The 17,676-nt window shown below is 34.9% G+C and overlaps 2 protein-coding genes and 1 pseudogene across 3 annotated transcripts in view; 2 read left to right on the forward strand and 1 right to left on the reverse strand.

Annotated features, from left to right (window-relative positions):
• The first annotated feature begins 8,004 nt into the window (after nucleotides 1–8,004).
• LOC107667650 (transcription elongation factor A N-terminal and central domain-containing protein-like) lies at nucleotides 8,005–9,620 on the forward strand (annotated as a pseudogene).
• A 1,646-nt stretch (nucleotides 9,621–11,266) lies between these two features.
• Nucleotides 11,267–13,940, forward strand: LOC107667663 (ras-related protein Rab-9A-like). The gene is made up of 2 exons (XM_016459391.1): nucleotides 11,267–11,617; nucleotides 12,491–13,940. The coding sequence occupies exon 2, from the start codon at nucleotides 12,518–12,520 to the stop codon at nucleotides 13,121–13,123; it is 606 nt and encodes a 201-aa protein (XP_016314877.1). The 5' UTR covers nucleotides 11,267–11,617; nucleotides 12,491–12,517; the 3' UTR covers nucleotides 13,124–13,940.
• A 364-nt stretch (nucleotides 13,941–14,304) lies between these two features.
• LOC107667658 (neuronal membrane glycoprotein M6-b-like) overlaps nucleotides 14,305–17,676 on the reverse strand; it is a 47,101-nt gene continuing 43,729 nt past the window's right edge. For both annotated transcript variants that reach the window (XM_016459383.1, XM_016459382.1), the window contains exon 7: nucleotides 14,305–16,191. In XM_016459383.1, the coding sequence (XP_016314869.1) occupies nucleotides 16,036–16,191 (156 nt within the window). In that variant the 3' untranslated portion in view covers nucleotides 14,305–16,035. The remainder of the gene's footprint in view (nucleotides 16,192–17,676) is intronic.

Here is a 17,676-nt window from a genome sequence, read left to right on the forward strand (position 1 = left end):
CATTCATCGTATCAGAGACACATTAAAAATCGCTCTGCAGGGAAGACATAACAGAACTATAGCTTAAATATCAGTAAATGTCTATTGTGCACAATGCGTAAACTAGCCTTTCCTATCGTAACACTGACAGAGATGGTATCGTTTGGTAATTAACGACACCCGCGCTCATAAATGTAACAATCTGACGTAATCGCAGCGCAAAGAGTGCAATAGTTTTATTGCTGTGTTCTAATTTTGCAAACAGGTAGTTTGTCTGTCACTTGTGTTTTTGGCTCAGTTTTATCAAGGGGTATCACTGTTTTGAAAGCAGTTCTAATTACTGCAGGGCAGGCTCTACACAAACTTGTCTATCTCTCTCTCCCTCTCCTCATTCCCAATCTCCTCTCTGTGCGCGCCGGTGCTGCTATGGCCACGATCATCATCAGCAGCAGCAGCAGCAGCAGCATCAGCATCAGCCAAGGGAGCTGATGAAGGTCCGGCTGCTGCATAAAACATGTGTGTTAGTTTTACTAATTTTTCAGCGTCTGCCTAAAGGGCCTGTTTATTTATTTATTTGTTTTTTCGTAATATCTCCGCACCTCCTTCGCGTTTCTTCTCCATGATCTTTCTGACCATTTTGATGCACGCGGCACACTAACGCTGCATGCTCACAAAGGGGCGGGGAGTTGTTTAAAGACGTGATTGGGCCAGCCGAATGTCAGTTAAAAAAAGAGCCAATGGGCCGGTCTATCTGGGACAAAAATCCTACGGTGTATTTATAACACTACGGTGACTTTTTTGACAAATGCATGCCGCCAGAAAGATGTACGCCGCAAAAAGATTTACGAGTTAAAAAAAAAAAAAGTATATGAGATGTATCGGCCCAAAAAGTACGTCGTCCCACCGGGAAAATGCCGTCTGCCAGATGGCCAGTCCACATCATGGAGCCATAAAAAAAAGTTATACAAATGTACTAATTGGTTTGGTTTTTGGTTAAGTTATATGTGATATCATATTTAAAGTGATGATGACAGGATGAAATTATAGAATGGGTGGTGGTTACAATACAGTGGAATAAACACACTGATAATGTAAGAATCCAAGTAATGCAAGTAGCCAGTGCACAATACTGTAACAGAGTATATAACAAACAGCAGTGTTCTTACATTTATCATTACACTGGCAGCTAATGTGTTAAATTATAATCCTAAAATGTATATCAAAGTCCCAGAGCTGGACTCAGGAGGAAATAAAAGTAGTGTAAAAAAATCTACAGGAAATAACTGTTGTGCCACGCTGTGCACTGTTATCTGAACAGGCTGCAGAATGTTACTCAGGGGGAAAGGTCATGCAGTTTCATACACTGACAAAAATGTTAACATCTAAATGAACTGGTATTATTTAATATTGTTGAATCAATCTACGTACATTCATTTATAACACCAAAACTACTTTATATGGATTAAATGATGTAGAAATATCTCTTTAAAGTAACAGTTGCTTGTTAGCACATTTTGCAGTGCAGCTATATGACAATATGTCCTGCAAGTGCCGGCGTGTCGATACATGCTAACCTTTGTAGTGGAATGTACAACAGCTTTGTTGACGTCTGAGTAGAATTTAGTTTGTAGACATCTGGTCATAGATCAGTGCCTGTAAACTAACCTCTGGCTTGAATACCACATGTGATCAAGCAGGAAATTACAGCATTTGTTTTATTTCCTCATGGGTCTCAACACAGAACTATGAATAAAAACTATGGTTGGATCCCCCTCTTGTGGTATGTGAACTAAATAACAGTACAAAGCTCTGTAAATTTCCATTCAGTCTCAAAGTTGAGAATAAGCAAATAAGTACTAACAACAGTAGGACCCAATTTTGTCCTTTGTTAAGGGACCCCAGACCCCAGGAAAAAAAAAAAAAACTCTCCGTAGGGAGAACTGGAATACATGGGAGTTGGTGCAGCTCCACCCAAAAGTCTAAACAGATGGAGCACTGAGTTGGAAGTAACAAAGAAAACAAGTTTGAAAGATTTAAAATTCTTTGTTTTAACGCATGGTACTCTCAGGTTACGCCTGTTGTTAAAAAAATAAAAATAAAAATAGACCCTGCTGTTCTATTATGTGAGCACCCATTTCAAATGAGCCATTCCGAATATAACAAAACCCCCTGTGAGAGCTTTCATTACTTTTGATTTCAAAATGTAAAATAATGCACCTGTGTCTGTTTGTGGAAAGAAAAAGTATATATGAATGCAATTATATATATATATATATATATATATAATTACATTATTATTATTATTAAATTATCAATTAATTAATTATTATTATATAAATATAAGTAAAGTATGAGACACAAATACCGGTTCAGTACTACAAGAGATGTCTGCTTTCACATTCACTGATCTATTCTAGACTATAAGGGTTCAACTATCTTGCTGTCTATTTGTTCCACTAGCAAGCAAACAAACAAACAAATAAACCATCACGTTTCCGCCACTTTCCAACTGAGAGGATGTTGAACTAACAGATTGATTAGGTTAGTAGATAAAAGTAAATCTTACTTACACGTAACAAATGTAAAATCCATCGACAACTAACATAAGTTAACTATTAATTACTTTTAAATTTAATATAAATGTACATAATATAACACAAAGTAATGTTGTACATTATGATTTTTAATTAAAATATTAACACATAGATACGATGTTAATAATGCTAATGGGAGAACGTCTTCGCAATCTGAAAATGGTTCACTGAAAGTTTTTCATGTCTGCTGCACTTTAAAGAATTAAGCAACTTCGCCCTCTATAGGACGGATGTGCCACGTGTAATATGTAAAAGTATCAGACATGGCGGAAGGATTATCATTATCATAGACATGTCGAGTTATCTCTTTCATAAAGGGTTGTACTGTTGAAAGTTTTAGCAAGAAGATACACCGATATAAATTGGTTCAACGTTTGACGATGGATGTTAGACAGATTCAGCTGCGAAAAACCAATAAATTCTTATTAGATTAGAATAATTGTATAAAATGTCTTATCTGAAAGGCATTAGAACGTAGAACTGAACACACATCGCAATTTGTTTCAATCCTCCTCGATATTTTGCAATGCATAAAGTCTCTAGCAGCGGCGCGCTAGCGATTAGGCCAGCTAGGAACCGTCTACAAAGTACATGTGAAAGGATAAATCGAAATGCTTTTTTTTTACAGTTAACAAAACAAGAGCAATTTGTGCACCAAGGTCTTTGAAAGATATAAACACAAACACTTAATAACGCTCACTTGAATTTAAATAAGAAATATTGTAAACAAGATATGTGATAGTGGTTATTATTAAATTATTAGCTACTATTAATAAACATATTAATAAAATAAAAACAATATAACAAATCATTATCATTCCATAATCCAGTGGTTATGCAGTAGGCTTATTCCAGGTCCTTGTGAGAACATTTTAATGTTCGTTATATTCACAGAAGTATGACACCAAAAAAGTACACGCTATTGAAATTTCAACCAATAATTAAATTCATTTAAAATAAATACACTCTTCTGTATCAACTTCATGGTGTGTGTCTTGTTACTGTTTTTATAAGAACATTTTTATATTTGTTTTAGTCACAGATCTATAACAGAAAACATGCTATTGAAATTCAACAATTAAGACAAAGCTGGCAAAGTGTTTTGCAGTTGGTTTGACTTGAATTTGAAAATCAAATTTTTAATAAATTAATTTATAACACACACAGTTTTATATCACAACTTCAAAGGGTGTATCTTGTTTCAGATTAGACAAACATTTTGATGGTGGTTTTAGCCACAGAACTATAATAGAACGCATACTGCAGAAAATTAAACCACTACATAATTTAAATAAATACAGTCTTCTATCTCAGCTTCAAATGCTGTGTCTTGTTACATATTTCTTAAAGAACATTTTGCAGTAGTTTTCATTGTCAACAGTGATGCAGAAGTCATTGACATTCAAGAATAGCTTGCGAAGCCTTCCAAAGAGTCTCCAGTATTACTGCCTCCTAGAGAAAGATACTGCAGTTGTTTTGACTGAGTTTGACATTCAAACTATTTTAATACATTAATTTAAAATGCATACAGTTTTCCATCTCAACTTCAAAAGGTGTGTCTTGTTACCTGGGCCTAAAAGAGCATTTCCATGCAGGTTTCACTCTCATTTGTAACTCAGGATACATGCTATTGAATTAAATTCAAATCTGTTAATAAATTAATTGAATTAAAATGCATGCAGTTTTCTTTCTCAAATCCGAAGGGTGTGTCTTGTTACTGATTCCTAGAAGGACATTTTGATGGTGGTTTTAGCCACAGAACTATAATAGAACACATACTATTGAAAATTAACAATCTTCTATCTCAGCTACAAAGGCTGTGTCTTGTTACAGATTTCATAAAGGACATTTTGCAGTAGTTTTCATTGTCAAAAGCGATGCCGAAGTCATGCTATTGACATTCAAAAAACGCTTGCAAAGCCAAAGTCTCCAGTATCACTGCCCCCTAGAGGAAGATACTGCAGTTGCTTTGACTGAGTTTGACATTCAAACTTATAAATTCATTTAAAATCAATAAAGACTGGATGACTGCAACTGAAGACCGTGAAAAACGACTATGAATGATTGAAAAATAACATTTTTTAGTTCATATTTATTTTATTATTATTATTTATTTAAATTGTTTATTTTGGATGGTAACATTTAGAAATGTGATTCTAAATAACAGTAAAAAGATAAATATAAAAATTTGCTAGCTGTCATAGCACAAAAGTGTACAACGGGTCCATTTGACCCCCACTGGGGTTTATTTTGACTTAAAGTTCTATCAAGATAGTTGTGGGCAAAATATTAATTATTTTACCAAAATAAGAGGTATTACACAAAATGCATTTTCTTTTTTAGTGCTGTCATGAGTAAGATATTTTGCATCAAAGATGTTTACATATAGTCCACAAGACAAAATAATAACTGAATTATGTCAGAAGCTTCAGAAGTAACCTATATGTACAATTAGTACAATTTATCCAAAGAGTTTGTGAGACCTGGAGAAGAATAGTGGACAGTTTAACTGCTCAGGACAAATAAGGGACTCATGAACAACTATCAAATAAAAAAAAATGAAATGGAATTTTTTAATTTAATTCAATAGCATGTATCCTGAATTACATATGAGTGTAAAACCTGAATTGAAACGTTCATTTAGGAATCAGAAACAAGACACACCTTTTGAATTTGAAATAGAAGACTTTATTGATTTTAAATTAATTTATAAGTTTGAATGTCAAACTCAGTCAAAACAACTGCAGTATCTTCCTCTAGGAGGCAGTAATACTGGAGACTCTTTGGAAGGCTTTGCAAGCAATTCTTGAACGTCAATAGCGTGACTTCTGCATTGCCTTTGACAATGAAAACTACTGGAAAATGTTCTTTAAGAAATCTGTAACAAGACACGGCCTTTGAAGCTGAGATAGAAGATTTTATTTATTTTTAAACTAATCCATTATTTGTTTCATTTTCAATAGTATGTGTTCTATTATAGTTCTGTGGCTAAAACCACCATCAAAATGTTGTTCTAGAAACCAGTAGCAAGAAACAGCTTTTGAAGTTAAGATAGAAGAGCATATTAACTTTACATTGATTGATGTATTTGTTGACATTTCAATACCATGTGCTGTCTTATAGTTTTGTGAATAAAACCATTTAAATGTTCGTCTATGAGCCAGTAACAAGACTGTTTTTTTTTTTAATAAATGCGTTATATGACATATGATAGTAAAAGATGGCTGTAAATATTGTTCTTTGAACAAGTAACAGGACACACCCCTTTTCACCCATTTACATATCAAACTGTGTGCGTTCTAAATTAATTAATTTAAACTTCTGAATGTCAAACTTGGTCAAAACAAGTGCAATATCTTCCTCTAGGGGGCAGTAAACTGCACAATCTTTGTAATGCTTTGCAAGTTTTTCTCAATTGTTCCATTTCAATAACTTTTGTTGTGCTGTTGTTCTGTGAATAAAACCGACATCTAAATGTTCTTTTATGAACCAGTAATAAGACACACCCCTTAGATTTGAGATTTATTTTTTATACATTTCACAAGTGAAGCTTTTAGATTGAATACTTGTGCTTTTTGCTCGTAGTTTTGCACTTTGCAGACGGTCCCTATCCTGCACTTTTTCATTATAAGGTCTATCAGTTATAATACCTTAAAGCAGATTAAAACAAATAAAACACATACTGTGTTCTCTTCTACATTTGAAAACAATTAGAACACAGTATGTTTCTTGCCATTGTGCTAAATCGTTAAAGAACTATTGAATATTTCCGAGGCTGAATCTCTGACAAATGTCAAACGTCGAACCAACTTTATACCGGTAGAAGAACCGTCTTTATTTGAAAGTAAAGACGTTGCGTTAGTCTGTCATTTATAAATGATTTATTTTATTCCTATTTTGCAGCAGTTTTTTTTTCTTATAAACGCATGTCTGCATGTGAGTGATTCTATAATTGCAGGTACATTTGGTGTCCGATAGTTTTTAGTTTTATAGTTTTTTTTTCTGCTTTTTTCAAATGGTTATATTTTTAATTATTTTAATACTGTGTTACTCATTGTTATGAATTACAAGATGTTACAGTCCATAACAATATAATATTTTTTTCTGCAAAAGGTGTCTTAAATAGCTGAAAATCATGATTTCTTGTTGTCCGAATTAGTCAGTGCATTTTTTCCATCATGTATCATTGTGTAATCAAAATATTTTATTGTACTTTTCTTTTTGTAATATTTCATTCATTTTATTTATAAAAGCCCTGAAGAGTCATTTACCTAATTCTACAACATTATTTTAAAAAATTTCTTATAAAAATGTGTGTCCGTAAATCTTGCGTCAATTCTGTTACCGTACCATACTTTGCCTTTAAATTGGTGGAATTATCTCCCACAACTATGTAAGATACAGGAAATGATGTCACTTTCCCTCACTGTTAAGATCTGAAGCACTGAAAAGTCTATGTGCAAACCAAATAAAGACAGACAGTATATTGATAATTGGCGCCCTATTTGTTTATTAAATAATGATTATAAACTGTTGGCCCAAATTTTAGCTAGAAGATTGAAAACAATTTTGGATTCAGTAATTGATGAATCACAATCGGGATTCATGAAAAATCGGCACATAACAAATAATATACGATTAGTTTTGGACATTTTGGATTATTCAGATCAGATTAATGATAATGGCTTTATATTATTTTTAGACTTTTGTAAAGCATTTGATTCTATAGAACATCAGTTTATCCTTGATACTCTAAAGAAATTTGATTTTGGTAATTTTTTTTCTACAGCAATCGAAACTCTTTACAAAAATGTCAACTGTTCTATAAAGCTATTTAATGGTACTTCCCCTAGATTTGTTAAAATTGTTGTTTAAAATCTAATAAACATTATTAATTTATTTTTGCACCCTCATAATATTTCAACAACGTTTCTTTTTTTAACTGGATATTGTATATAATACATTTTCAGATGAAAAATATTTGCTCCAAGTGGACGGTTCTGTGAAGACATAGGTATTTTTTTTATTTTTAAGGTATGCATAGGTGAAATATTATCTCAGTTTCAAGTGATGGAATGTAAGGACTGTTTGTCTAATGAAACAAGAAGGATTTTTCCTGTTATGATTTATTGTTATTTCTACACATTGGCTAATTTGTCCGTAACAGAGTTGACAAACAATACCATAAAGACATCTGTTTTTTTCATTAAAAGTAAAAAAAGGAAGTAACTTGTGTTTGGCAAGCACTGAATTATTAAAATTAAATATGTTTTCAATAAGATACTGAAAAAAAAATCTGTTAGTGAAAAGTTTTTTTTCTTAACTTTCTGCAATGCCAAATGTATCACCAATGATAGAATCACCCATGTGCTGTAAACAGCCAACGACAACATATTTTTCTTGGAAATGTTGGTTTAATGTTGAAGACGTCATGAATACTAAAGAGATAATTCATTATGCTTCACAAATAGAGAAGCTGCACCATGATGGCAGCTATGGAGATATTATATCATTGTTGACAGACCTGAACAACACATGTGTCACGTTAGAGCAGATGCAGACTACAGGCATTGTTAAGCTGCTTTATAAGCTACGTAAGTTCTGTCCAGTTGTGAGTGCTAGAACAATAGCAGGACTTGCTGTAAAAATGGAAGAATTTGTACAAGTTGTCATCTGTGCTTAAAAATAATAACAAAAATATGTGGGAGGACAAGGAACTAGTCACACATGACCTGCCTGATGTTGAGGTGTCCTGGAAAATTCCATCTGTAACCAATGGATCACAGCAATTAAATGAAAAGGGGGATGAGAATCAAGCATTTATATGCATCACAGAGCAACAAGATATAACAAAGGATGTAAACCAGGACAAATGTGATGTATGCGCAAATGTGACCCTGGACCACAAAACCAGTCATAAGGGTCAATTTTACGAAATTGAGATTTATACATCACCTGAAAGCTTAATAAATAAGCTTTCCATTGATGTATGGTTTGTTAGGATAGGACAATATTTGGCCGAGATACAACTATTTGGAAATCTGGAATCTGAGGGTGCAAAAAAAATCTAAATATTGATAAAATCGCCTTTAAAATGGTCTAAATTAAGTTCTTAGCAATGCATATTACTAATAAAAAATGAAGTTTTAATATATTTAAAGTAGGAAATTTACAAAATATCTTCATGGAACATGATCTTTACTTAATAACCTTAATGATTTTTGGCATAAAAGAAAAATCAATAATTTTGACCCATGAAATGTATTTTTGGTCATTGCTACAAATATACCCCAGCGACTTCAGACTGGTTTTGTGGTCCAGGGTCACAAATAAGCTGTCTTCTGAAAAGCCTTATCCAGCAAAAGAAGCTGCAGAATCTGTTCAATGTAAGAAAAAGAGCTTCACTCTAGCCTCAGCATCACATAGCTCTGATACAGAGAAAAATTCTCAAACCCCAATTCTTCAAAACACCAAGCAGCCCAGCACTTCCTTTGACACCATGGCTTTGAGATCCAAATGTGTCCATCTGATTCTCCAGGCTCTTACTTTAAATCGGCAAATAGACTCAGATTATATGGACAAACACAAAGCCCTTGCTGAGGACATTGAAAGATATGTTCACACTCTTCACGGAAAAAAACAGCTTAAGTACAAGTCCTGCATCAGGAGCAATGTGGCCAACCTAAAGAACCCAAAGAACCCTCACCTGCTCCAGGGCCTTATATCAGGACACCTCACTCCAGATGCATTCGCCCAGATGTCTATGGAGGAAATGGCAGGGGAGGAACTTCGACAGCTCAGGGAAGGTTACACCACTATGGGCATCAGTGAGCATCAGTTACCAGATGTGATGGAAGGGACACCCGCCAATCAAGTTCGCTGCAGGTGCTGTGAAGGTTTGGACTGCAGGGTGACACAGTTCTCACGAGGGACACTCTTCTTGCCATCCTGGGTAGGAGTGGCAGTGCAGATGATGATTCAATGACTTTTATGACGTGTGCTAATTGTGGAGAGCAGTGGTACCACAGCAGCTGGGTTTGCCTTTGAGTGTGTATTTTTTTATAACTTTAATAAAGATGAATAGCAATATTGTTCAGTACAATTTGACCTTTTTGTGCACAGTTAAACCAAGTTAAGATTTTTCACTCAGATTAACTTTCTTGTGGCCTTCGGTTTGGTGCAGTATACCCTCACAATGCATTCAGGTCCATTTTGACCCAGAAGAGATACATACTTAAATGCATAGTTTTAAGTGCAGGAACCACAATTTGCAAATGCACCAGGACTATCAAAAAAAGATATAACTATTAAAAATGTTAGACCATTCAGGTTTATTTTGACCCGGGCATCAACTGAGGCTTTACACATGATTTTATGCAGATTTCTTTTTGATCTATGAGATATATATATATTTTAGCCTCTTTTCCATATCTTACAAGCACACTTTTGGGACTGAATATTGTTGATTAAACATGAATATGCACGCCTATTAATGAACCATTGCATAAAAGATGTATCATCTTTTTCATCTGAAAGTGAACATTTATGCAATTAAATGTATCTTGTTCTAGAATAAATCTAGAGTAATATTTATGATGTTGTCTTGTTAGAAAAATATTATGTAGACTTCATAAATGTATACATTTTGTTTTTGAGTAGTTGTGAATTACGTCAAGTTTAAAGCAATTGAATTAAATCCATTGGTTTTGATGGTGTTGATACTGGTAATTCAGATTATATGTCCTTACAAATTTCATAAAATAATATATTAAAATGTTGAAAAAAGTTCTTATGAATATATGGTGCAATAATATATTTACTAAATAATCGTCACTTCCATGACACATGCATCATAATTTGTTAAAGAATTTCTCAACTACTCCATCTCTTACTAAAGTTTACTTAATCTGTGACTCGTATATGATAATAACTACTGTATGGTAATTTCTAAATTCACTTCCTCTGACATTGCTTTCAGAGATCATGAGTTTGGTTTTTGCTACTCTATTTATGACTATGACCAAAGTTTAAACTAAACGAATGCATGAGAACCAGTAATGTTACTTTCAGATCACCCAAAAATGGGGAAGCACAACTCATGCAGCGTGAGTCAAATGTGATCTTGTGTCTAAACTCAGCAAACATGTGACAGAAAGTGTGCCACATGCAGAGAGCATGTGACCTGATAGTCTGCCCAAGACAGGGTCCAAAGAATGTATTTTATGCACTCAGATATCTCACTCAACAATGTTGAGCATGAACATGTTTGTAATGAAAAAGACAAGTCTTCAATGTGGAAAGGTCCACATGGGAAAATATATTTTATATAGGTCAGGTTGTTGTTAGCCAGAATGAACTCTTGGTATGTTTAGAATAATTACAGGTTTAACCTCATCTTGAACCTTATGTTTGATTTAGCCTAGTGCTTTCAGTCAAGTTAGAGCCTACAAAAAATCACTTAAACTGTTTTATTACTATGGTATGTGTATAGCTGTTCATTGCAACATTCCATGTTTTAGATATTCCATGATGAGGCAAACATTATTGTAATCTTTAAGATTACATTATGTCCTTTTGCACAAGTTTTAACAAGCTCTAAGCTTTATGATGTAATGACATGCTGATATAATGTGTACACAAGAGAATTTGTGCAACTAGGAGGGAAAACATTTGATTAGTGGCTCGCTGAATAATGCTGTCGTCAGTCAGAGACGGTTAATAATTAATATCAAATGCCAACCAAATATTAAGGGGAAAGGCACTTAAAAGAGAACATATGTAATTTACAATGAACCTTTCAGCCATTGTTTTCTGTATCAGGCTGACCTCAGTTATGAAACTTCATTCATTTCAGTGTTGTTTTATTAACCTGATTTCACGTTACATGTCTCATATATGAGTACTGGGTCATATGAGCTTCAGTAGCTGTGTGGCCAGCCCAGGGCGCCATGTCTTGGACGCGCTACATACGGTGGAGATGCTTATACTTTACGGAATGGCGCTGCTAGCACAGCACTTCGATACTCATTGCGGAAATCTCAACGGTAATGTATTATTCTTAAACTAGCGGTCTGTTTCTCGCGCAACAAATGTTTTAAATGTACATTATTCAATGTGTAGAAATTGCCTCTAAAGATCTGCCGGTTTGATCATGCGATTGAATGGAATGCCGCCACTGAAGCCATGTCTTGCCACAACATTACATGTCATTGATTTACTTCGCCATCGAGTAAAAATGGGCTCGACTTCAGCCTACGTCGTACTCCAAGATGTTTTCTGCTGAAAATTTAAGGCATGAACAGCGCTGTGGTTAAATGTTTGCTATAAAATAGCAGCCCAGGCTTACATTTCATCTAGCTTTACATCGTAAATCTATTATTTCCTACAGTTCTTAAACATGTTCAGACTGGTTCGTTGTCAGTCTCATGTGATTCTGTAATGAAAATGTTATAGGGGATGTAATAAGTCCGACTTTGATTACACAGCGATTGCTTACATTGTGAGTTTTATTATTTATTTTCATATGTTAAGTTATGAGGACAGGACAATCTGTCAAGATGTGTCTCACATGATCAGCGCTTGAATGGACTCCTGTCACAGGACATTACTAAACAGAAATATTACTCTGTGACGAACAATGTTTGGGGCCAAAGGGTGTATCAGAACTCCATTGTAAAGATACCAGTAACTTTGACCTGAGCCATGCTGATTTTAAGTCACACTGGCATTAAAATATATTTTAGGCTAGTATAGGTTACTCTGAAAATCACCACGAGGCATATTTTCTAGAACCAGCCTCTCTTACCTCACCTCTCACAAAAATCCTACTTTAACACTTTTCAGTGGCCTACATTTAGTTCACTTCAAAGTGAATAGTCGTGCCTTTCAAAGCTTGCTAATTCTGATTTTCATTTCAGGTCTGTAACTTATGAAAGTTCTTGATCATGACCACCAAGTCATCTTTGTTAAAGGTGATTCTACTGGGGGATGGTGGTGTGGGAAAGTCCTCCCTCATGAACCGGTATGTCTCCAACAAGTTTGATTCACATCTATTCCACACGATCGGTGTAGAGTTCTTAAACAGAGAGCTGGAGGTGGATGGTCACACGGTCACTCTACAGATCTGGGACACAGCAGGCCAGGAGAGGTTCAGAAGTCTCCGAACGCCCTTTTACCGTGGCTCTGACTGCTGTCTGCTTACGTTTAGTGTGGATGATAATCAAAGTTTCTTGAACCTCAACAACTGGAAGAAAGAGTTTGCATACTACGCAGATGTCAGGGACCCAGAGAAATTTCCGTTTGTTGTTCTAGGAAACAAAGTAGATGTGACGGAGCATCAGGTGCCAATGGAAGAAGCTCAAAGGTGGTGTCAAGAGAATGGTGGATATCCATACTTTGAAACAAGCGCAAAGGATGCCACTAATGTCTCAGCTGCATTTGAGGAAGCAGTTAGACGTGTGCTTTCATCTGAAGATCGCGCAGAACACCTGCTGCCCACAGACACTGTTGACTTGCGCAGGAAGCCACGGGCGAGCGGCTCATGCTGTTGATGCTGTGGTGGAATGATATGAACACAACTGAAACACTCTACTTTACTGTATGTTTTAGTGAAAAAAAATGCATACTCATCAGTTCTCCACAGCAGATGCCAGAAAAACATCTTGTGTGCAGTATGCATACTTTAGTACATAATGAGTTACAACATCTCAAACACTTGCTCTGAACAATAATTATAAATGAAGAGTCTTATAGAATTATATGCCTTGTTTAAACTTTAAAATAATCTCTTTGGGTCACATTCCTATGCCTTTGTTTCAAAGCACTGGATCACATTCTTGTGTGCTTTAGGTTGCCCAAACAGGGATCACTGAGACCCTTTAGCACTCACACTAGTTCTAATGCTGTTTACAGTTGAGAAATAAAAATCAGCTGTTACACTCATAAACACTAGAACAAATTCAAATGTGTTTTGTCTCATTTCCTGATGTTGTGCTACTTTAAGTGCCTTTAGCACTGGTTTCTTGTTTGTCTTATTTAACAGTCTTGCGTTATAAGATATTCTTTGGAATGTCTTTGAGTCATGAAGTGTGATTGTGTAGCATATTTGTAAATATATTTTGTATTAATTACCACTTTAAGTTCAACAGGCTTTGGGTCCCTTAACAGGGGTAACAATTCATTTTTTAAAATATGCTAGAATATAAAACCTGAGTAAGACATTTGAGGGATAATTTTATTTTACATGGACATAATTTCAGTGTCACAAAATGATTCTTATAAAAATCCTGCATGCTAATCCAAGTTTGCTACATTTGTGTGTATTAAACAATTGAAATATTGCTGAATTAAAAGTATTTGATTATTGATTTTCCTCTTCAATATGTTTTTATTTATAGTTAAACTAACCAAAATTTTATTGTGGTGCAATGAAAAGATAAATTTGCTGAAAAGATGTAGATGAGTTTGTTTGTTCATGGGAACAGATTTGGAGAAATTTAGCATAAATAAATAAATAAATGGCGCCATGTTCTCATTCCTACACCAGATGGCGCAAGTAGAAAAAAAAAATTCAAATGCACAAACTGGAGAAGGACTTAGAAATGATGATGGTCACCTTGCAATCAATGTAGTGCAGTTGTAAGTCCGCATTGCCAAGATATGAAAATGAAACTCTTGCACAGGTGCTTTTAAAAAAAAAATAAATAATAATAATACAAAACAGTTCATCATATAGATCATAGAAAATATTTTACTAGAGAAGGTTACAAAAATCACTATACAGGATTCATAAAACATCTGACTTAAAATCGACTATGAAACATCTAAGAGTACAATTTCCTCTAACATACAGTGGTTTGTTTTTTCGGGGAGAGGTGGGACACTGTCAATTGTAGTTCATTAGAACAATGGACTACACATCACTTACAGTACTTCAAAACAAAATTAAATATCTCTCCTTCATGCAATAATCAGGGAACAATAGAACATCCAGGCACACATCTTCTTTTTCAAAAACGGGGTAATAGATCAACATCTTACACAACCCTGTAAGCTCCCTTTAACAGAATTGAACATACAGCAAGAAATGGCATATAACAGCTATTAAACAATTGTATATGTGGACAATACTAACATGCTTATATTTACATAGACATTACAGAAAAGAATAATTTTAGTTAAAAGAGATTATTACAAAGTCATATTGTAAAAGCAGTAATAGAAAGAGAGAGAGACCAGTTAGGAAAAAGATACACTGCAAAAACAAGGCTGCATTATTTGACTGTAAATTCAAACCATTTTCAGAGTTTCACGTCCACATAGCAATAAGTCACAATCATCTCATTAAACTCATGGTAAACATCTTGCCATAAGAGAAAATTCTAAAAGACTGAAAAATACCTAGATTAATCAACAAAACTGAAGGAAAGCATATAATCTGTATAGCTGTGAGGGTAGTTTCTGTTAGACATTATTATTAGTAAATAATTTAGTATTATTTTTTTTAATTTTTTTTCATTAATTAAACAAACATCTAAATTGTTCTGCCAGTCAGAATTATATTGGTCAGATACTGTTTTCAGAATATCATTTTGAAGGTTGAGTACTTGATAATGATACTTGGCAGATTTGAGAAAACATTTTTTTAAACGTCCCTCCACTGTATGTTCATGTGTGTGTGTGTGTGTGTGTTAATATACCTGCTTTCTATTACAAGAGTAGTGCAATTTGTCAATAACCGGTATTGTCCCCCACCCCCTCCAAAAAAATTAATTAAGAAAGAGAATTGGGAAAAGTGGTGAATTCAGAAATCTAAGATAGCCATAGAGACCAGAGAAAGGTTCTAGATAAACAGACATTTTCAATACACAACCTGGCACCCATAATGAAAAACAAACCAAAACAAAAAAACAACATTCATTCACTTTCACACATTTATATATATTTATATACAGTATGTATAAAACACCAAAAAAAGGAAGTTCCTGCAAAATGTCTGTGAGGAGTTAGTGCAGACAGTCTGTTATGTAAGCAGCGCTTTACCAAGACAATGCATCAAAAAACCAAACATAACCTAGTTATAACCATGACTCTACACTGTACATACACTTTCTACCAATTCAAAAATACTTGCAAAATGACAGTACAATACTAGAATACATACACTTTTATACCAGTGGTAATTTGTACCATGAAGTATACGAGTAAAATACATCATATCACCATTAATGCATGATTCCACTCATCATTTGTTACAGATGTTCAATAACTTGTCTGACATGTTTCATCATGATTATAACCAACTTATACCACTATTATGATGTATAGTCAGGATAGCGCAGCGCTTAGCAGTGTTAGTTTGCGTAGTGTTTCATTTGAGGGTGGCAGGTGTGTGTGTGTGTGTTTTGGTGTGGTCTAGAGTAGGTTAGATAGAGGTGGGGTAGATCAGAATTGGGAGAACTGTTTATGAGTAGGAGGAGTTTAGACCCTCCTTGGAGCGTGACTGCACATCCTGCAGCTCTTGATCATCTCTGGTTTTGATGTCCTGGTAGGCATGAGTCTGCTGACACAGTCCCTTGAGATAGGCCCAGTTTGCTGCCAGGATCATCAGGTAGTGGACCTGTGGACGGTAGAGAAGGGGAGGAGACAGACAAAATAGACAGAGAGGGAGAAAGACAGAGGAAGAAACAGTTGGAGGGAAGGATTAGTCATGAGTGGGTTAGTTAGCCAAAGCCAGCTATAAGAGTTAAGACAGTATTAATTAGTTATTAATTTGAATCACTAAAGTAACTAAATCTCAGTGAATTGTTATACCTGCACCACACAGAAATCAATATTAGTTGATTGGAATACATTGAAAAAAACTGACCAACTTTATATTATTTATTTATAAGAAATTATATTTATTTATATACATTACATTTTGAAAAAATAATATATATGGTTTACTGTATATCTAAGGTATAATATAATATTTATTTTATTGTGATGTCTTTTAAAAATATGCATCATATGTTCTATTATAAACTTTTGTGACTTAAACTTTAACTGAAATTACACTGAACAAAATTATAAACGCAACACTTTTGTTTTTGCCCCCATTTTTCATGAGCTGAACTCAAAGATCTAAGACTTTTTCTATGTACACAAAAGGCCTATTTCTCTCAAATATTATTCACAAATCTGTCTAAATCTGTGTTAGTGAGCACTTCTCCTTTGCCGAGATAATCCATCCACCTCACAGGTGTGGCATATCAAGATGCTGATTAGACAGCATGATTATTGCACAGGTGTGCCTTAGGCTGGCCACAATAAAAGGCCACTCTAAAATGTGCAGTTTTATCACACAGCACAATGCCACAGATGTCGCAAGTTTTGAGGGAGCGTGCAATTGGCATGCTGACTGCAGGAATGTCCACCAGAGCGGCTGCCCGTGAATTTAATGTTAATTTCTCTACCATAAGCCGTCTCCAAAGGCGTTTCAGAGAATTTGGCAGTACATCCAACCAGCCTCACAACCGCAGACCACGTGTAACCACACCAGCCCAGGACCTCCACATCCAGCATCTTCACCTGCAAGATCGTCTGAGACCAGCCACCCGGACAGCTGCTGCAACAATCGGTTTGCATAACCAAAGAATTTCTTCATCCTCCAACGTCCTCATCGGGGTCTCGACCTGACTGCAGTTCGTCGTCGTAACCGACTTGAGTGGGCAAATGCTCACATTTGATGGCGTCTGGCACTTAAATAGGCCTTTTGTGTACATAGAAAAAGTCTTAGATCTTTGAGTTCAGCTCATGAAAAATGGGGGCAAAAACAAAAGTGTTGCGTTTATAATTTTGTTCAGTGTATATGTGCATATATTAGTGGTGTAACGGTACACAAACATGATGGTTCGGTACGTACCTCGGTTTTGACGTCACGGTTTGGTATGGTTTCGGTATAGCAGGGGGAAAAAACTAAACATAAAATTGCTTTACTTTTATTAAACAGTGGTTTAATAAAACAAAATTTAAATGTCTCTTTCTTTAAATAAATTCAATTATAATTACAATTTTCTTAGGGATAAAAATCTACCTCAGCTTCTGCTCTAAACTATAGGCA

The sequence above is a fragment of the Sinocyclocheilus anshuiensis genome, unplaced genomic scaffold, assembly GCF_001515605.1.
Source record: "Sinocyclocheilus anshuiensis isolate Anshui unplaced genomic scaffold, SAMN03320099.WGS_v1.1 scaffold1305, whole genome shotgun sequence".
In the NCBI taxonomy this organism is placed as follows: Eukaryota; Metazoa; Chordata; class Actinopteri; order Cypriniformes; family Cyprinidae; genus Sinocyclocheilus; species Sinocyclocheilus anshuiensis.

Excerpts from the sequence above, each read along its gene's own strand:
- LOC107667663 (XM_016459391.1), top strand. The coding sequence starts at position 12,518 with ATGACCACCAAGTCATCTTTGTTAAAGGTGATTCTACTGGGGGATGGT.